The following is a 20,170-nucleotide window of genomic DNA, read 5'->3' on the forward strand; positions in this document are numbered from 1 at the left end:
CCTGCGCTTACAACCATTTTTGTAGCGTTGGTGCCTGGAAATTAAGACCCGTCTGGAGTTTACGTATGGACGATGGTTTCAACAAGATATGATTGTAATAGATTGTAAATTTATGTCTAAGTGCTGTTGGAATGTTCCTCAAAGAGATTCGTTCTTGATCATCAGCACTACATCTTAGTTAAGTCTCATCAAATCATAATGTGTTGACGAGATCGAGATTTCCAAGTCGTTCGGTGACGACTTTTCAAAGGTACGACATAATCTAAGTAGAATTGAAAGAGGCATGACATACTATCCTACTTCCCAATTGGTACAATGCCTCATGTCAATAAATTCATGCTCCCGACGTTCACTTTCAACTTAGGGGTGCAGAAACCAATTCTTCGCACTATTACACGGTGAATCATACTCGTGACAAGCATGGAATTGCAATACCATGAATGTGATTAACTGACCTAATTTAAAGCAGGTCTAGATATCAATCCGGGATGTAAAACCAATTGAGGATAAATTAAAAGCCTCTCTGCCAACCATCTGAATCTACCGAAAATAAACGCAGGTTCACGCACTCTGCACTGCTATGTTAGCTCTACAATCCTCTGCAAAGATAGATGAACTAAAAGCCGTAATCTCCACAAACACTATCAACTGGAAGAATCCCTTCGAAAGAAATGCGCGTTACTGATTTCAAACAAGAGCATCTAAGATACTGGAAATCTTTGGAGCAACCTCCGCATTCACCATCAGTTGGGATCCAAAACAAGCAGAAGACTCATCTCGCCTTGGAGGTGCATAGACTTCGCAGATTGAAGAGGTACAAGCAGCAACTCAGTGGCCTCTGGACATCTTGACCTTAGGCATGGCTTTCTTAAGCTGTCTTAACCGTTCTTTCTCCTCCTTTTTACTTGACATGGGAGTTTGCTGTTCAGATTTCTTTTTCTGAAGAACTTCCTGCCGTAGTCTCCAAGCTTCCTTGTACTCCTCCGCTCTGATTTTCTCCCGAATTGTGGTCGCTTTAGTCTTGGCAGCAGATCCCATTCTATACCTCCCCATAATGTCGATGAAGTACGGAACCAGGGCGATCAGATGCTTCATCTCGGTAAGTTTTTCCAAAGACGGAATGTTGAAGGTGAACTGCAAAACTTTCTTATGCTTGGATTCGGGGAACTGATCTGAGAAATGCAAGGAGACGAAGTAGGGTGCATAGGCTTTGAATGCCTTGTCTCCGAACACCTGATCCAACAGCAGTTCGGGTAGTAGGTCGTAGGCGAGCTCACGTGACTCGCTAATAACTGCCAGATCTTCTGAGACCCACTTACGGCTAGAAGGGGTATTGAGAACTGTAGCGAATTGCTGAAGATCCTTCAAATCCCGCTGAGAGTCCTTAGCCTTCTTCTTGTGAGTCAATGCGAAGACGACCGGTTCCATGGCGTCTTCGTTCATGTTGATTTGAAAGGTGATTTCATCCTTGACAGGAAAGACGAGGTATACTAATCGACAGAGAAGATCCTGACGATTTTTGAGAACCAGAGTGGCCATAAGAGATTCGCAGTACCTTCTGCCACTGGCGTAGAACTTGAAAGTGTTCTGTCCTTCCTTAATCAAGGAGGGAGCTTCCGGTTTATCTCCAAAACCGATCATGCTGAAGTTCTTCTCTAAAATGGCATCCGTCCCTGCAAATTCTGTCGCCCACGCGAGAGCGATCTTCTCATTCTCCTTTCTTCCGAACCAAAACACAACCCCATAGATCAAGAAAAAGATCACACCTAACACCTCCAAATAAGGGGAGAACAGGCTCCGCGTCTTGGTAGACTTCTCCTTGGCATCCTCAGTTCCCGAAACCTTCTCCTCCAAGCTATCGGCAGAAGCAGCGGGAGTGCTCTCTACCTTCGCCTCTTCCTCCACAGGCAATCCTTCGAACTCGTCCTCGTCCCAATACTCCATAGAATCCATCCTCCAGCTCCGCGCATCCTCCTTCTTGTTCGCTTGCTTGGACGAACCAACATTCTCATCGACATTCGAACCACCTCCCGACGAGGCCTGCGTCTTGGTTGACCTCACGGGCGCCACAAACGGAGCATCCAGCTCCTCTTTTTCAAGTCCATCCTCCGAGAACCCCTCAAACTCCTCCCCTCGTACTACAGCTGTCCCAATAACGGCCCAGCTCACGAAAATGCAGCACACCAGAAACAACAAACATCTGGAACCCATCGGGCCACTCTTCCCCGTGGTCACTACCACCAACGAAACCAAAACTCCGCCAGCGAAATCAATGGCCAAGGGAATAAAAAAAAACTCCCTAAATTTTCTAACCAAATTCTCAAACAAACAAACCAGACCGTTCTGAGTCCTACCGCACGCACGAAACGAGACGCTATCAACTCCAGGGATGATTCCTCTTCGTCACCGCTACTGCTCCAATTCGATGAGCGTGCAAGAGCCCTACCTACAGAGGCTCCACACTGTCAATCGCTGCATTCTACTCTGCCCTTACAAGAAGAGCATCATATGCAGCACCAAGTAAACAGCTACAACAACGACAACAAGAGAGCCTCGAGGAATGCACGATTGCGATGGAGGAAGGGAGTCCACCACGATCATCAAAACCCTACTCCGAAATGCTTCTTCACTGCTATCGCTCACTCCCTCCCTCCTTTGCGACTTGGAATCGAGATTCCTTTTCGTGCTTTTCACACTACCAAGGGTTGGTTTTGAAACCCCGAGTCCGGCGCTGCCCTAATCGTCGCTTGTGGAAGGTTCATGTACTGGAAACTGCCGCTGCCGCGCGGGAGCGGCCATCGGGTGCCGGTGGATGAGAGCGAGTCAAGGTGGTCCTAAATTAACAAGCTAATTTGGAACCGAGTGTGGGATTTGGCATTTTTGTTCGCACACACGCGAATTAGAGGAAATAAAAGAGATAAAGAACCAAGTTATTGGTTGATGAATGAGAGCACATTACCTTGCATGGATACTTGATCTTATTCACGTTGCTAAATGATGATAATCATGTATTCTTGTCGTTTTGTCCAATTGAAATAAGTTAAGCTTTACACTTAAATATATCTTTGGGAATCATATTATTTTATACAATTAAATTTTGACATGAATTGGAGATAATGTTTTGAACTAAGTATAGATGTGTTTGGCGTTATGTTTTTTTAAACTTATTCATGTTTTAGTTAAGTTTCAGTACTTAAAGAATAATGTCTTTTGTGAATTTTTAGATTTTTTTTTTTTTTTTTTTTTTTTTTTGCATATATAAAGAGTTTTTATAATCAACCTTGCCAAGATTAACTTTGGATTACAGACAACCCATTTTGCTAGTTCCAATCTACACCACCTACACTATACTACACAATATAATCAATTGCACTATATAGTCAACAATTTCTTCAATCTCAAGAGGTTCACTATAACAATGGCTAATTGTACAAATATTACATGTGTATACATGTTTATTCATTTTAAAAGTAAAAAATTACATATTAAATATAATTATAGCATATTACAACAGGTCAAAGATTTGAGATTATAACCAAATATAGAAAAATAAATGTCTATTAAAAAATCCATAAGATTTTTATTTTATTTTATTTTATTTTTAATGACTATCTTGAAACATACTTTAAAATAAAGCAATCTTTTATTTAATAAAAAAAATCACATTATTTTTATTTCTAAATTACTATTTAATTTTTTTTATGAATATTTCTCAAATTGTTGGTCTGTTTACAAGATTGACTTGTAAAAAGTAATTAAAATAATAAATAATAATTAATTTTTTTAGTTTTAATGTTTATAAAATATTATCTTGTAGAATCAAATGCATTGAATTTCGTACTAGATATTTCAATATTATACTTAGGATCATTTGACTAATTTTTTTATATTTCTATTTTAAATATATATAAATTATAAAATATAGCTGAGTTAAGTATTTTATTTTATTTCTAATAAAATATAAATAAATTATTGAAGAATATAGACTGTTATTAACTATTGTACAAAATGCATCATGTGCGTTTATAAAAGAAATAAAGATAATGTTAAATTTTTTTATATTTTTATTGCTTTAAATATATATATATATATACAATCCTGATGTATAAATTTTGATGAACTTTTTTGAAATGTTTGATTAGATAGATAAATAAATAAATAAATTAGATTTTATTTATTTAATTTAAAATTTTATCGTATAAAATGTATTGTAAATTCCAACTTGTACAAGATCTACTATGACTTTTTTTTGTATGAAAAAATTCTAGAAATTTCTATAGAATCTTAAGAATAACAATAAAAATTACAAAAGTTTTTTTTATTATTAAACAAACAAAAAATCAAAATGTTTGAATTGATTAATAGAGCAGTATCTAAAATGTACTATTGTTCATTATTAATACAATTTTATAAATATTTTGTTAGCAGTTGTAACTGTTAATAACAATACAATACAATTTTTTATTCCAAAAAGAGTTTTTATACTAATTACAATCAATATTTATATAATTTTTAATAAAAAATGGCCTAAAGATGGTAGATATGGAGAATCGATTATCAAAATTTTGTAAAATAATGATAGAATAAAAAGAAATTAAATATACCAAAAGAACAATTCATATATATTTTAAAAAATAAAATCTTTGTTTAAAGTTTGCATTAAAATATGCTTACTTTGTTCTGATAGCAAAGCAAATTGATCTTCTGATAAAATTAAATTATTAATAATTAAGACTATTCATGATTTGTTTTAGAAAACATAACTAATTCAATTCCTTATGAAATATATTTACATTCTGAAGGTTATATATATATATATATAGATATGCTGGCCATTTTTAAAAATATATATATTTTTTGATTATTGTCTTTGACTTAAAAGAAAACTTACAATCTCCATTTAGATATGTCCACCATTTATCATCAAGAAAAATCTTGCAAACAAATTAATCATATTACAAAATGTCTCATTGGATTTTTGATTCTTGATGTAAAACATATTAATTTATACACAATACATATTGATTAGCAAAATCAGAATAACAAGTAGACAAAATAAACATAACACAAGCAATCAATTAAACAAAAACATATATAGTCTCCAGAGAAAACATCTTCCACATAGAAAATTCCATGTAAATTCAGCATTCTGAGACGGGGGGGGGGGGGGAGTTAGTTTCACGAGGGCGTGGTGGTGGGTGCCCTTCCAGCAGCAGCATTCTACCAAAAAGCGATGGAATTGAAGGCACTGCGAGAATTGCGAGAGAGAGAGAGAGAAGGGACGGAATTCTTCTTCGGAGATGTGCGAGAGAATGATGCCGATGCACTCATCGTGCGTGGAGCGCCAGATCGTGATGCCCAACTTGTGAAGGTCACTTTTTTCCCTCAATATGGGTGGTTTTTAGTTTTGATTTTCATCACTAGACTCGTCCCATTTGGCTAGTTTGCAGGGAGAAAGGATTGGATCCCCTGGTGCTTGATCACGACTTCGACGGAGAGAGTGCATTCACCATCGTCACCAGGAGTTGTGTGTGGTCCATCGACACCTCTTTTGTGGGCTTTTACTTGTTGGAGCTGCCCAAGATCCACCCCACTGCTACTGTCAATGCAGTGTTGTTGAGCTTATTAAGTCTATTGTCACTGCTGCACTGGAAGTGGGTTAGACGATAGTCGTCAGATCCCTCTCTATTCTGTTCCTGTTCCTGGTTGGTCATATTCACTCTTTGGTGCTATGACATTGCGTTTGTTTTTTTCGAGAGATGTGGCTGTATGCCGAAGTTTGGATGTTTCTTCCGAAATTGGAACTCTATCACGTTTCTTCTGTTCCTGTGCCGTCTTGATTTCATTAGTTGGGTTCATGCTCTCCTATTTTTTGAGCATTTAGTTTAGTCCTTGAGAGCGCTTCTCTCGTCACAAAGACGGTTTTCTTCTTCTGCATGTAGATCTCACGCTGACCTTGTATAGTATTGCTCTGTAGTTTTGGTTGTGATGCACTTCAATTCCTGGTTTGCATCATCTCACCCGAAGGATCACTTCATTCGAGTCTTTTGCAACCCTTCTTGTGAGCCTTTACCTAGTCAGGACAAAAGATTGCGTGAAAGGGCAACCAGTAGACTTGGAATGCTGAAAGGATACATGTCTGTGCTTCTTAAACCCTAAAATTTTGCCTCTGTTTCTACCGTAATGCGCATAGTATTTCTTTGAATGCAGTTACAGGGGCTTCCCTATCTACAGAATTCTCCATAAGCTTAGAAACAATGCTGCAGATACTTTATTTATTGGGTAGCTCCATCAAATTGATTCGTCTATTGACATCTTGATGGCGATGATGTCCACTTCAGCTTGCGAAGCAGGGACTATGGCGGTTTCCCCAATTTCGAGAACCTCTCGGAACACTTCAAATGCAGCTCTGGCAGTAGTGGTGGCGATACCCGCATTCATCTTCCAGTGGGCATTCCTGCATCGCTGTCCTGATGGATCGTCAAAGCAGGAAGATAGTTGGCGATGGAGCAGAGTGTGTGAATGGGGAAGAAACTCTCCTTTGGGCCTTGTCAACGCCATCTTCTTTCTCAACGTTAGTGTGTTATTTTGGGTTGTCAGCCTTGTCCAGGAAAGCACTTGGGTACGTGTTACTATTACCACGATTGTGGCTGGATGTACTACTTTCTGCATCGGTCTCTTTAGGCATCTTTTTACTCTTAACTTTTAGAAATTCACCATCTTGTCTCAGTTTTAGTTATAGACAACCTGACTTACCTGTGAACAATGGATGCAGTTGATTGACCCATATTGGACTATTATACCGGTTATGATAGGCTACTTTTTTCGTACACACCCAAGAGCCGAGAGCGACCCGTGGCGATCAAGAGCAGTTATGAGCCTACTCTGGGTTTGGAGTATCCGCTTGACACATTCCTATTTCCGCAGAGAGAATTGGCAATGGGGTGAAAGGGAGGACTGGCGATTCTCGCAGCTTCGAAAACAACACTCAAAGCATTGGTGGTGGATGTCTTTCTTTGCAGCCTATCTTTCACAGCAGGTTCGTAGAGACTGACATCCGTTGCTTTCGCCTCAATGCTTTTTGCCACAGGACGACTAATGATATTCACCAATTCCTTACGTATTTCTGTTTTACCAATCACTTTTACATGAGTCGAACAATATCAGCAAATAGTAATAATCCTCAAACCAATAATTGGAAGCCAATAGAGATACCAAATACTAAGATGTGCGAAGGGAAATGGGCGTTTGCTCCTATGCTGTGCAGATTTTTCTCGTCGGCATCTGTCTTCCTCTTTATGCTGTTCACTCCAAACAGACGCCCTGGAACACCTGGGACACAATCGCATGTTTTTTATGTGCAACAGGCATTGTACTAGCCTACTTCGCTGACACACAACTTCATATGTTCATGTCAAAAAACCAAAACCTTAGAGACCTCGGAGCCCCTCCCATCCCTGTTTTACAAGAAGGCGTGTGGAGGTATTCACGTCATCCAAACTATGTGGGTGAGCAGCTGTGGTGGTGGGGTTTAGCCTTGTTTGCCTGGAATCTTCAGCAAGGTTGGATGGCCGCAGGGGCTGCAGTGAATTCTGCATGCCTTGCATATGTGACGGTTTTAGTCGAGAGAAAGATGTTGGAGAAGTCAAGCAGGGCTAGTACTTATCGCAGATACCAAGAGACCACCTCTGTATGGATACCGTGGATAAAGTTCAATGCAGCAAAGAAAACTCTATAACAGTGCAATGGAAAGTGTTCTTCGCTACTTGTTTGTTGCCTTCTGAGCCTGGGACTCTATTGGCAGGTTTTCATGTCTCTCAAGTTGCATTATGAACTAATTGCTTGTTCCTTCATCCCAGACCTTGTTTTGTTTGAAATCATCCTTTTATCAGTTTACGTTCTTAACAGTTTTGGTGCCTTGATCTTGTGTGCACTTTTCATTTTAAATTTATCAACTTGGGTTTTAGAAGGTTCGTATAATTGGAGAACATTTATTGACTCTGTTCTACTTTCGGAGTATACTTTTAGCAGTCACGTGCATGTACTCCTTATTCTATGGGCAAATTCAACATCAGTTCAAATTCAAGTTTACAGAAACAATCATCAAATGCTTTTTTTCTATTGAGCAAGGCTATGTGACTTTATTTTATTTAACATATGTAGTATAGTATATTAAGATAAAAATGATTGCATTTAGCTTTATGAATTTTGAATTTGAGATCATTATTTTTAAAAATTACATAAAGTAATATATAATGATTTTTAAAAATGTGTACAATATACAAACAATGAATATGATAGTTATAAACTTTTTAAAATAAACACATCAATAATAATCCTAACATTGCAAGTTAAAAAAATTTAATAAGTTCTAAAATAGTGTGTCTAGCAAAAGACAACAAAACAAGAAAATAGATATGAAAAAAAAACTTTTCGAAAAATCTATTACTAAGTTAAATTCTCCACATATGCATTTCCATTAGAATATTTCTTATATCTATTTTTTAAAAATGCATTTCTTTTAAGAGTAGCAATTAATAATAATAAAATATAATTAATTGATTGACAATTAAAACAACTAGTAAACAAGATAAAGATTCAAATGCATAATTCTTGTCAATGGCACTAAACCTTATATTACATATGATTTAGAATTAAGAGGCACCAATGATGCTTGTATTCATTTCAAGAGAATTAATTCACATTAATTTTTTATAAATCATTCTTCAATTTATTATTTTAGCTTTATTGTATAATTCGTTTTTAGAATATCACTATCATTATTTATTTTATTACAAGAATAATTCTCACTATCAACTTGTATATACATTTAATTGCATTTTGTAAATTTCATATAAAAAACACTTATTTCTCACACAATAAAGTTATAGTATGAAACATGTTTGTAAAATAAAAAAAGTCAATCTTTGGTTTGGTAGAACAATTCTTAGACTTTGCAAACTAATGAACATAACTCTACAAAAGTTCATCCATATAGTCTAGTTAACTATCTTCAAAAAGCTAATAGAAAAGGGGCATCCTCTTATTTTTATAAATACTTTTATATTTTAATCTAAAACCAAGTGCCCAAAATATTGGTTACAGTGGTAAGAGAAAAGTCTTGGCGCCTTTGAAGTCCCAAGTTTGATATTTGATATTTGATATTTATAATAATAAGTGGACATCACCACAATTTTTAATTTTGTTAAGATTAGAAAATTGCATGGATTTCTTTATCCTCCCTCCTTGGATTGGACTCTCTTTAACCTTCTATACCTTTCTCCTTTGGATTAAGGTCTCTAATTACAAGCATACTCGAAACTATTAGATATGCCCAAAACATCATTTAGATGAATATCAATTTTAAACCAACTTCAAATTTTCATCTTTATTCTAAGCCAAAGCTTGGATTTTGATTATGTTTTTTCTAATTAGACTGCACCAGTAGAATTTGCAAATTGTAGTTGGACCAAGTATAGGATTTAAAATTTAACGCCTGGTAAAGTCTAATGGTATTCCACAACTGGGTGCTAAATATTATGTTTTGTGACTTGGATTAATTTACTTCCCTCAAGAGATGATTTGTATTGAAAGATATGAACATCTGGCGGAACGGCTAGCAAATCATTGAAATTCAAGTTTGAAAAAGACACACTTGAAGCAATAAAACGATGATTTGAATGCAAAAGATTTGCATTAAACTAATTTTATAAAATTTTATAAAATAATAATAATAATAATAATAAAACGAATGAAACTTCTCCATTTCGAGACGCTTGCTTATTGAGCATCTCATGCAATTCTCCGAGGGCACCAAGATGATATCAACTCCATCAACTATCTGTGACGCATTCCAGGAGAGAAATGAGAGCAAAATTAGTCTCTGCAACCTAGACAGGAACAGGAAATAGGAGTGAAGGAGCACAGGCCAAAGGGCAGGTCTCGAACTCCACAATTGATGTGGTAGCAGCACAAGGTGGGTAAACACCATTGCCGGCTGGAGTCACAGCATGTGCACGGCGAGCACTCCCTAAAGTCTCCAAGCTTCCGTCCGTGAATACTGTGTAAATTCTTGTGGAAATTGTAGATAGGAGTCGCAGTTGGAGCAATCTGGAGCGTCGTTCCATTTGTAAGGACGATTGTATCGCCGGTGAGTGTTGTGATGTCCATTTCAGGCTCGACTATGACCTGTACGACGTGCCCGTGGACCCTATTGAGTGTAAGGAAATGTTTTGCTGCTGCTCACATCTTTGTCTTTTCAAAGATATTGAATTCAAGACTGTCACAATTAATCTTAATAATTAGTTTCAACCCTACCTAAGCAAATTCTGTATATACTGATCGTCTGAAAGATCATTGTCAAATCTACATGCAAGTTAGTCCACAATTTGAGACTCACATTGAACGTTAACCTTGTCTATTTAGTAACGGATGGCTGACCTGTTAGTGTTATGCTGTTAGTATATTTGAGGGCTAATTTGTGAACCAAGTTATCAAACCAAGGATTTTATCTCCACCACAATGATAAAATCTCTCATTTTCTTTTAATCAGATGGTTTAAACAACCCAAAAACTCAACTGATTGTGATTGTCATCAAGTGATACTGCATTAAACGCCAAAGTAATACTAACCTGGGGTTGGTGAAGTTCACGAACAAGAGCAGTCTTGCCTAAATGCATGACAACATAATTGCAAAATCAGTGCAACTTAACGCATTGGTTTCAACTTGTGAGAAAATGATCATGTGAAATCCATAGGTTATTGCTAGAAAACTTGGACCATTTTGAGTTATACTGATACACTATTTCACCGATTCGAAGAAATGAGCTTTCAGGTGATTTTTAAAATGAAAAGTAACTGGCATATGACGGGTTGCCACAGGGAAGCCTATTTTTTTAGCATACCTGAAAAGAAACACGCCAGAAGCAACAGACACAACACCTCCCTCATTGCAGGTCGATTCTGAATGATACAAACAGAGCAATTCACAAAGGGTAAATTTTCTTCATACCTCCAAGAAATTAAAAGCACAACATTACCATCGCAACGATAACAGTTTCTTGAAGAACTGTGAATGAACTCAAGATCCCAAAGAACTAACAGCAGATTCTTGGTTAGCACCTAAAACTGTATCAGTGAAAGACGTGATATTCTATCTGTGCAATAGCAGCAGCAGATACTTTTTATTATCACTATGGAAAATTCTTACACAAATGAATGATCAAATGTTGTAGCTCTCACAAATGAAGCTACGACATTAGACGAGAAGAAAAGAGTGTGACGGAGAGGCACCTCCTCTGCCAGGCAAAAAAGGCCCTTCTTCAATGACTGTAATAGGTGATCCGGATTCAAGCAACTTTGGCCAACTGCAGTTTCTCACTTGCAGCAATAGTAGCCTAAAAACGCTCAAGAAAGAGAAAGACTAGTCGCACTATTCCAAACGCGATCCGCATTCTTGACATCAAAAATGTCAGGCATGCTCTCCTTGGAGGTGGACGGAAACACTGCCGTTCTCTTGAACCAAAACCCAGTCACTAAATCCCAGCTACAGATTGCAATCTAAAATGTGCCATCAATCGGCATGCTCCGAGAAACTAATCGAGGGGGGAAATGGATAACCAAGCGAACACCCTACCAAGCGAATGTACATGCACACGCACTGAAGCAAGAATCCACGGTATCCCTCTGCATGCGCACAGGCACAGGAGAACCAATTACAGCGCTGAGTGCGGCGAGCCCACTGTGATGCAGCAGCACCAAAGGAGGATGCCAGGATAATATTCCGGCGACCAATCCACTCAAGCAAGCAGGGAACCAGGACCCTGAATCGAAACGAGAAAAAACACTGCAAGGCCGGAATGAGAAATTGAAAAAACTAGTGGAAGCTGGACATGAGGTGAGGTGGGGAGGAGCGATTTAGCACTGTCAACATGCAAGGAATGAGAGAAAGAGACAGAGAGAAACAGGAAGTTCAAGGTCGTTGGCGGTGTTGATGGCTGCCGAGCTAGGCTTTCCAGCTACATTCCCTTTTGTGAGGGTGCAGACAAACTGGGACTACCATCACAACACTAAACAACTACAAAGAACGTCAGCAGCAGGCAGCAGCGACTGGTGAGATGTTACATGAAACTGAGCTGTCACACTTTCTTTCTTTCTCTATCTCTTGGTTGCTTTCTTGCAGTGACAGTGGCAAAGAGACGATGGGACACCTCTGCCACGGCACACACATACACACACACATACACACTTGCATACACACTCAATGAAGTTACACGGAGACCAAGAGAATCTACCACCACGTCTTGCCCTGACATCCACGCCCGCCTGATGAACAACTGATCATTCACCACCCCCCTCCCCCCTTGTCACTACGTGTCGCAGAAACCTCTTCATTCAATCGACTGTCTCCGCCATCGTGGGCCGTCAGATCGTAGCTGCCGGTCAGATGAAATCTAAACCGCTGATCTGATTTCTGGGAACGGAGGAAGGGAACGTAGGGGAACCAGCGGGGGGGCAGGTTGGAGGGCGGGCAGGTTGGGAAAGAATCCATTCCTCATTCGTCCCCGGCACTGTTCCTCATTCACATTCACTTGGGCGCTGAATTTTGTTTAATATATATATAAATATAATTATAGATTTAAAGTAATTCAATAAAAAATTTATTTTTAATTATTTAAAAAATAATTAAATAAAAAATAAATAACATATAAGACTATATAAAAGAGGTAATTTAAATCAAGATATACCTTGGACATAGTAAACTTTACTTGTAAGAATAAATAGAACTATTTAAAATTAAGATGACATGTTAGATAATTCATGGATTTTCTAATTTTTAAAATTTCAAAATTTTTATTTAATCTTATCATGACTGTTTTTATTTTTTAGAAGTATAAGCTCTAATTAAAATAGCATTACAAATGGATGCAATAGAAGAATTTCTGAAGAAACGTAGGATCAAATTTGTATTAAACATTCGAAATTGGAAGAGATCTAAGTTGCAAACTTGTTTTGTAGCATTGTAAGACATTTGTATAACATTAAATATAATATAATATATATATATATATATATATATAATTTAAATAACCTCAAAAGAAGTAAATAAGATAATACGATTGAAGAAATAATAAAAATTTATGTTTGCATATACATATAATATAAATCAAAGAAGTTCCCAAGTCTCATTTAATGGATTTTTTTTCAAGTTATATATATATATATATATATATATATATATAACATGATAAGATATATGTTTTTAATATCAATATTTTATGCATTTTATACTTAAAAATTAATATATCTATATATCTATATATATATATATATATATATATACATACATACATTCATGCACACATAGAAAAAATAGGTTAATTGTTATCTTTTATAAAAATGTTGTATATAAATTAAAAAAATTAAAAAAATTAAAAAAATACATTTTGAAACATCATTAGTTTAGTGATACATGTTGATTAGAATAATATTCGGAAAAGAAGCTATAGTTCAGATAAATCAAAAATTAAAATAAATAAGAGTAATATAAAAACCTTTGTGGGTTCTTTTTATGTTATTATTTTTATGATTACTTGGTTGTCCCCGAGGTTGAAGCAAGAGTGATGGTTAAGAAGTGGGATTGAGAGGCAGCCCCTGAACAAAATTCAGCACACCCATGTATGTCAATGTGGATCAGTGTGGGGGGCAAATGAGGAATGGCTTCTGAGTTCACAACCTGCCCGTCCTCCAACCTGCCCGCCCGCTGGTTCCCTTACTTTCCATCCCTCCATTCCCAAAAATCCGATCAGCGGTTCAGATTGCATCTGAGCGGCAGCTACGATCCGACGGGCCACGATGGCGAAGCCAGTCTATTGAATAAGGAGGTTTCTGCGACAGCATTCTACGAGGGTAGGCCCCTTCCTCCTTTGTGGAAAATGTGGTGGGTGCTAGTGCTACAGCATTATCCATTCTATCTACTATCATTCTTCCCCATCCATCTGTCATGTTGTTGTTGTTGTTGTTGTTGTTTACTGGGGGTTGTAGATCCCTCTACTACTACTCTGCTCTGCTTGGGACCACCAACCCACTCTCCCACACTCGCACTTTCTCTCTCCCTCTCCCACACACACACACCCTTTGCCTTGGTTTCTTAGGCTTCCTCTGGCTCTCACACCCTCATGGAATCCAACCTTGGTTTTGAATGGAAAAAACACTTTTTTAGAGAGAAAAACACATGCACACAGAGGTTCTGATGAAAAAAAAAAAAGGTATGTGAATTCCCTACCAATCTATGCAGACTTCATGTATGGAAGTGTACCAGTAGATGTATGTAGATATAAATATCAAAAGTAAGGAAAGTTGAGATATTTTCAGGGGACAAATATTAAAGAGAGTTATTTGAATTTAAATACCAAATTGAGATATTTTTGAGTTGGAAATTAATTGTGATTTGCATCAACTATTTTTGTGCGATGTGATGAAATTGTTTTTGCTAGTTATGCAACATTTAGACTCAAGTATTATTTCTACACTCAAGTATAAAATTTAATTTCTCGCAGTTTATTACAATCATTACCAAAATTTTGAAATGTAAAACCTAAACCTTTCAATCCGAAAAAAGAAAATCAAACACAAGATGAACACAGAAATAAATAAGTAAATATATAAACTCATGGTTAAAATTTTAACTTTTAATAGGAAATTGTTGTTCTTATTCATTTAATGGGAAATTGAATGGTAGGTCACAGATTCCCATTCAATAAATAAGAACAACAAAATCAATTTTAATATTTCATTTCAGAAGTAAGTGGAGGAAATCGCAATCAGGACGAACAGTTTTGAATAATCCAAAATTTTAGCTGACAATTACTACAACATGCAAAGTGGAGGCTCCTCCTCCAAAGCCTTTAATATACACCTCTAGAGTTCCATTCATAACTCAAAAGTCTGAACGACCCAAACTTTCATAACCAACAAGAATTTCCTGCAATTATTCATCTTCATAACTAACCCATTAAATAAACATAAAAACCTATTCATGATTCAGATGAATTATTCTCAAAAAGTTTACTTATTCAAGACAGTAGAGTGCAGCACTTGAATGTCCAAATTAGAAAGAAAAAAATAAAAAAATAAAAACAAACAAATAAATAACTCTTTTTTCTTTTTCTTTTTCTTTTTTTTTTCCACTTATCCACACAGAGACTGCCTTGCTGACTGCTTTTGCCTGCCTTTCCTGCCTTGCCTGGCATCAATCAGAAGCTATACTCCAATGCGCAAGAGACAGTATATTGTTGTTGTTGTTGTTATAATAGTAGTAGAAGTTGTGGCAATATGGACAGCAGAATGTGGACAAGAACACCCTTCACAACTGGGGTGTGTGTGTGTGTGTGAGTTGATGACTACTGTAGGTGATGAATATCTGTATTTACATGTTTGTTCAACTCAAGGATTTAAAGTATTATGTGTGTTTTGTTGGTGGGTGTTTGCTAACCTTGATTAAGCTTAAGGGTGACCAAGGGTAACCCACATGAAGAAACAAAGTGTGGTGTGTCAAAACACTAAAAGTACACATGAAAGAAAAAGCAAAAAGATTTTTTTTTGATGATGTTGCATCTGACACCATACATGATGAAATCCACCACCTTGTGTGTAACATGATACCTCTCTCTTTTTTTCTTCTTTTTTCTCCTTTTTTTTGGTGTTTGTTGCGCACTCAGTGTTCTTCAAGCTGAAGAGGACAATGGGTGCTAACAAACCCACTCCTCTCAAACTCAACTCCATTGATGATGATAAATCCACGCAGCTGAACTTGGACATTGTATTGCAAAAGCACTATTTCCTAGTTGTGGGATTTCTAACCCTAATTTGAGTGAGTTGGGACAGTGAGTAGTAATCTCTCCTCTGGTGAGTGAGTGGGTGTGCAAGCAAGCATTATGAGAGGGATAATAGGTATCATTTATTTTATTTTCTTTTATTTTTCTTTTTCTGCTAGTGATGGCAAAACTGTGGTGGTTCTTGTGGGCTTGTGATTCAAGAGCCAAGTGGGTGGCCCATTTCCTTAAGTTAGGTCAAAGCAAGCTAAGCTAAGCAAGCACGCAACTGCAGAAGGGAATGAAGGTACTCACAACTACTCATGGTGAGTTGCAGAATTGGCCCCCTACTTCCATTCACAAGCAAGTAGAGAGGACAACGATGAACTAGAATTAAAAACCAGGTATACATTTATATATATATATATATATATATATATTTGAAGTTGTTTGCATCTCTTGAAGTCTCTCACTCGGACTTATATCAAAGGGATATAATTTGCCACTAGAAGAATAAGAAAATGATGTTTTTTTAAAAAAAAATAAAAAAATAAAATTCTGGGTAGAGGCATCCAATGAAAGCAATGAGTCCTTTTCTTGTTATGGGGGTTGCCACTTTTGGTTTAAAAAGAAAAAAGTGGCTTGATTTTGTTGTTGTTGTTGCTATTCTTTCTTTCTTTTGTTCTTTTGTTCTTTTGTTCTTTTTTTTTTTTTTTTTGAAGAATGAGATTCATTGTTTGCATGTAATTGTGAAGACATTCATGGCATGGATATTCATTGACCTCTTATTGGGCCATGTGAAGCTTTTGCAAATATAAATTTTCTTCTTCATCATCATCCTCATGTGATGCCCATTACTGGATGTAAGCTCTATCTTATAGGCAATATTGACATGTGACATGTCCCTTTGTAGAATTTGTATAATTCAGGGATAATTAATGCATTAGGGATTGTTAATTTCAAGGGTTTGAATTTTAAAAAAGAGTTCACTTCAATACATTCCAAAATTGATAGGAAATTTGTTATTGATTCTCTCTTCCAAAAATTCAAAGTCTTAGAGTTGCATTGCAATTTTTGTTAAATGTATGATTTCATGTATAATATATTATTACTAAGTTTAATGGTTTAACCTAGGAATTCCTCTCAATGTTAAGGTTTTTAGAGGACTAACCCTAGAATCTCTCAACTATGAGAAGATTGGGTTTGTGCACTTCACTAATGTTAAAATTGGGGCTTGACCTTTTAGAGTGAAGTGATTCTTACATGTTAATACATATTTGCCAATGATAATCAACTATGATGCTTACTCATGGGAAGTTTTGGAAACTACCTCTTAAAAGGAGCACCCTCAAAAAGAATGAAGATTCCTTGTTCACTTGTGGATGAAAAAGAATCTCTATTTAAAGCAAAATACAAATCTAACAAATGGTCTTAATACAAAGGGCTTCTGGCATTCACAATGGAACTCAACCAAGCAAAAACTATTTTTAAATGGTGTGGGCCAATACATGGAATATTTTGTAAGTAGTGCACTTTGGAATGTCAATTGATACAAAGTTGCATATCCAGCATGAAACTATGTGTCCTACCAATTTACATGCCACATCAAAATGACTTATCAAAAATCAAAAAAATATTGATTCAGATACATTATTTCACAACTACATGATATGTGTTTCCAACATGTAACTTACAAATCACATACCCAAACTTTCCTCACACCAAAGCTTTATTATCAGAATTCATTCAAACACAACAATCTAAATAAATAAATAAATAAAAACATCATTCATACATGGATGAGATAGTTGTATCAATTTAAGATATTTTACACAATACCCAAATGACCAACATCACATTTAACAAAATATAGACAGTGATATCATATTTCAGTGAAAAATATGAAACCCATTATTCATTTTCTTTGCAAATTATATATATATATATATATATATATATATATTCACATACACATATTTTTTTATTAAAGAAAATACAAAAAAACTTACAGAATATTTTTACAAAATTAAGAAACAAATCACCCAGGAAAGAGCTGTTGGTGAGCTCTCCTTGTCATGCCCAGCTTCTTCTTTGTGCAAACCAAGGCAAGCAAAGGTTGCCATCCCCCTCCCCTTGTAAGCAAATTTTAGTGATCTAAACTTAAAACTCACTCTCACTCTCTCTCACACACATATACAACTGTACTGGGCCTCCAGTTCTGCCTCCAATCCCCAGGTCTCTCTAGCCCTCGATTCTCTCAACTCCCATTCAAGTTTGTTGGCTGTGTCAGACGCGAGGCACAGACATAAAACAAAAGAAAACTAAACTAAATTAAATTAAATTACTAAGTCAGATGTTGCCAAAAACTGGCGTTTAAACTCATGGGAAGTGAAAGTGTGCATGTCTTTTTTACCATGTGAGCTAATTGAGGAGAATATGTCAATCAAAACCTTTTGTTTTCAGAGGTCTAGAATGATTCAAAGCTCAGAGAGAGAGAGAGAGAGAGAGAGAGAGAGGTAGCTTATTTTCAGAAGAGCAAACTAACACCCAAAATTATGTTGGAGGTTCAAATTTCTAGCAATGAAATCACAACCATGCCCGATGGAAGCCAACAGTGTATAAAAAAATGTATAAAAAATTTGTATAGTTGGAGAGATGTAGATTGTGGTAGAAGGGTATGTGTATGGGGATGTGGGGGGTTGTTGTATGTGAGGGTGTGTGAGACAGATGCATGGCTTTGTGGTAAAAACAAAGTCACAAGGCAGAGAGAATGGCAGTGGCCACAAGGCAAACAAACAGGACTTCTCTCTGTCACCAGCAGCACAAACAAACACTAACTGCTCTCTTGTGTATACACATGATGCAGAGGTTTATTTTTAAAACAATTTTGTCACTCCCACGAGAAGGCTACAAAGGGGTCAATACTAGGAGCAACTCTTGACCAGTTTGAACAGGACGACTCCTCATTACCTTTTCTACCATGTGGACATGGGGAGTAAATATATATACCCAATATATATACATATAGTACGAGTTCTTTTCTATCTTATTTTAACTTTTGGGCTCAAACTTTGCAGCCCAATTTCTGGTACCTAAACACATGATTTTTCATGGTATTCTGGTGCCCTAGTCCCTGTTTTGATGCCCTACCATTGCACGTAATAGCAGACTTGGCTTCTACAACACGTAAAGATCTTTTGCGGTGATTCTCTTTGGCTCCCTCTTCATCTGTTTAATACAAGATCTTGCAGGCTTTTTATTGTGTGAACTTGAAGTGGTTGTATGGACAATATGTTCCCATCCATTTCATCCTCGTGCCCTAAAGTTCATCGGTGCTCGAACCTCACATCCCAATTTGTTGCACCTAAAGCAATCTTCATGGTTTGTTTGTAGTGTCCTAATCTTTACTTTGATGCCCTAATATTACATCTAATTGTAGTTTTGTCTTCATTGTTGAGCAACATTTTGTGGAGGTGATTCTCTTTAGTTTCTTCAAGGTGGTATACTTTGCCCCTCTTTCTTGTTGTTGTAGCCATGTGGTATCTATTGGGTCTTGGTTTCTTTTTGGTTGAGGCCCTTCTTATGACTTTTCTTCTAATCCTCATTGTTATCATCATGTATTAAAATTTCTTTTGTCCTCTTGAAATTATTGCTTCGATTGTAGAATCTCTTTGTGATGATAAATTTTTATTTTTTAAACTTTGGAGACTTTAGTTACATTGTTTTGCATGTAGAATGCTCATTCTTTAACAATTTAATTCATGTGTTTTAATTTTTTTTACTCTATTTGAAATCTATACAATTTGATTAGTTTTGAGTGAATAGTAAGATTATATAATGTTGTATACATGTGTATACAAATATATATATATATATATATATAGTATTCTGAAAAATGTAATGGATAGACATAAAATTGCTTTTCAAGTTCAAAATCCTCTTTCAAATCCTATTGATTTCAATGACTAAGGCTTTATCAAAGAATTATTACAAGGTCAAGACACATCTTTGTTGTGGCAATCATGGTTCATTAAATTTTGTAAAAGCACATTAATGATTTCTTACTAGAACAAGAAATAGAGAATATATATATATTATAGAAAATTTAAGTTATACATTTAAGAGTTTTTTTAAGTAAAAATCATCTATAAATAAATTTATTATTTGTAAACTAGTTGTAATTTCTAATCTTAAAATTATGTGTTATATACTATGTCATTTATAAATACTATTTTTTAACCATACATATATTTATATATATATATATATATATATATATAATTTTTTTTACATAGTCTAAAGAATTCAATAAAAGATATTCCATACTAAAGTTCCAAAAACATATATATTGGATTTA

At 36.1% G+C, this 20,170-nt stretch overlaps 3 protein-coding genes and 1 long non-coding RNA gene across 18 annotated transcripts; 2 read left to right on the forward strand and 2 right to left on the reverse strand.

Annotated features, from left to right (window-relative positions):
• Positions 1 to 412: 412 nt before the first annotated feature.
• On the reverse strand, positions 413 to 2,667 carry LOC112282361 (uncharacterized protein At5g49945). The gene has a single exon (XM_024519870.3). The coding sequence runs from the start codon at positions 2,209 to 2,211 to the stop codon at positions 829 to 831; it is 1,383 nt and encodes a 460-aa protein (XP_024375638.1). The 5' UTR covers positions 2,212 to 2,667; the 3' UTR covers positions 413 to 828.
• Positions 2,668 to 5,180: 2,513 nt separating this feature from the next.
• On the forward strand, positions 5,181 to 7,765 carry LOC112282162 (uncharacterized protein C594.04c). 5 transcript variants are annotated; one of them, XM_024519474.3, is made up of 4 exons: positions 5,181 to 5,371; positions 6,342 to 6,622; positions 6,776 to 7,039; positions 7,268 to 7,765. In XM_024519474.3, the coding sequence occupies exons 2-4, from the start codon at positions 6,359 to 6,361 to the stop codon at positions 7,736 to 7,738; spliced, it is 999 nt and encodes a 332-aa protein (XP_024375242.1). In that variant the 5' UTR covers positions 5,181 to 5,371; positions 6,342 to 6,358; the 3' UTR covers positions 7,739 to 7,765. The 5 variants fall into 5 exon arrangements, with proteins under 5 accessions (XP_024375242.1, XP_024375243.1, XP_024375247.1 ...); XM_024519475.3 differs by having other exon boundaries at positions 5,322 to 6,137; XM_024519479.3 differs by lacking the exon at positions 5,181 to 5,371 and adding an exon at positions 5,412 to 5,527.
• A 1,907-nt stretch (positions 7,766 to 9,672) lies between these two features.
• LOC112282164 (uncharacterized) lies at positions 9,673 to 12,325 on the reverse strand. 4 transcript variants are annotated; one of them, XM_024519481.3, is made up of 4 exons: positions 12,295 to 12,325; positions 10,906 to 10,963; positions 10,633 to 10,670; positions 9,673 to 10,188 (listed from the first exon to the last, which is right to left on the reverse strand). In XM_024519481.3, exons 1-4 carry the CDS (start codon positions 12,313 to 12,315, stop codon positions 9,877 to 9,879), a joined length of 429 nt encoding a protein of 142 aa, XP_024375249.1. In that variant the 5' UTR covers positions 12,316 to 12,325; the 3' UTR covers positions 9,673 to 9,876. The 4 variants fall into 4 exon arrangements, with proteins under 4 accessions (XP_024375249.1, XP_024375252.1, XP_024375251.1 ...); XM_024519484.3 differs by having other exon boundaries at positions 12,125 to 12,325; XM_024519483.3 differs by having other exon boundaries at positions 11,294 to 12,325.
• Positions 12,326 to 13,465: 1,140 nt separating this feature from the next.
• LOC141045401 (uncharacterized) lies at positions 13,466 to 19,599 on the forward strand. Of its 8 annotated transcripts, none has more exons than XR_016502876.1 (5): positions 13,466 to 14,268; positions 16,039 to 16,217; positions 16,569 to 17,498; positions 17,825 to 17,948; positions 18,680 to 19,599. It is a non-coding gene; the product is annotated as an uncharacterized LOC141045401 (long non-coding RNA). The 8 variants fall into 8 exon arrangements; XR_016502880.1 differs by having other exon boundaries at positions 16,569 to 17,333; XR_016502877.1 differs by having other exon boundaries at positions 13,467 to 14,268; positions 17,825 to 17,928.
• The last annotated feature ends 571 nt before the right edge of the window (positions 19,600 to 20,170 follow it).

Source organism: Physcomitrium patens, chromosome 5 (genome assembly GCF_059467195.1).
Source record: "Physcomitrium patens ecotype Gransden chromosome 5, ASM5946719v1, whole genome shotgun sequence".
Lineage (NCBI taxonomy): Eukaryota > Viridiplantae > Streptophyta > Bryopsida > Funariales > Funariaceae > Physcomitrium > Physcomitrium patens.

Bases quoted from the DNA above. Each gene is read 5' to 3' on its own strand.
- LOC112282361 (XM_024519870.3), bottom strand. From the start codon at position 2,211: ATGGGTTCCAGATGTTTGTTGTTTCTGGTGTGCTGCATTTTCGTGAGC.
- LOC112282162 (XM_024519474.3), top strand. From the start codon at position 6,359: ATGGCGGTTTCCCCAATTTCGAGAACCTCTCGGAACACTTCAAATGCA. The intron at 6,623-6,775 runs GTACGTGTTACT...CAATGGATGCAG, and splicing joins TTGTCCAGGAAAGCACTTGG to TTGATTGACCCATATTGGAC. The intron at 7,040-7,267 runs GTTCGTAGAGAC...TATGCTGTGCAG, and splicing joins CAGCCTATCTTTCACAGCAG to ATTTTTCTCGTCGGCATCTG.
- LOC112282164 (XM_024519481.3), bottom strand. From the start codon at position 12,315: ATGTCAGGGCAAGACGTGGTG. The intron at 10,671-10,905 runs GTATGCTAAAAA...TCATGCATTTAG, and splicing joins TCTGGCGTGTTTCTTTTCAG to GCAAGACTGCTCTTGTTCGT. The intron at 10,189-10,632 runs GTTAGTATTACT...CACGTCGTACAG, and splicing joins GTGAACTTCACCAACCCCAG to GTCATAGTCGAGCCTGAAAT.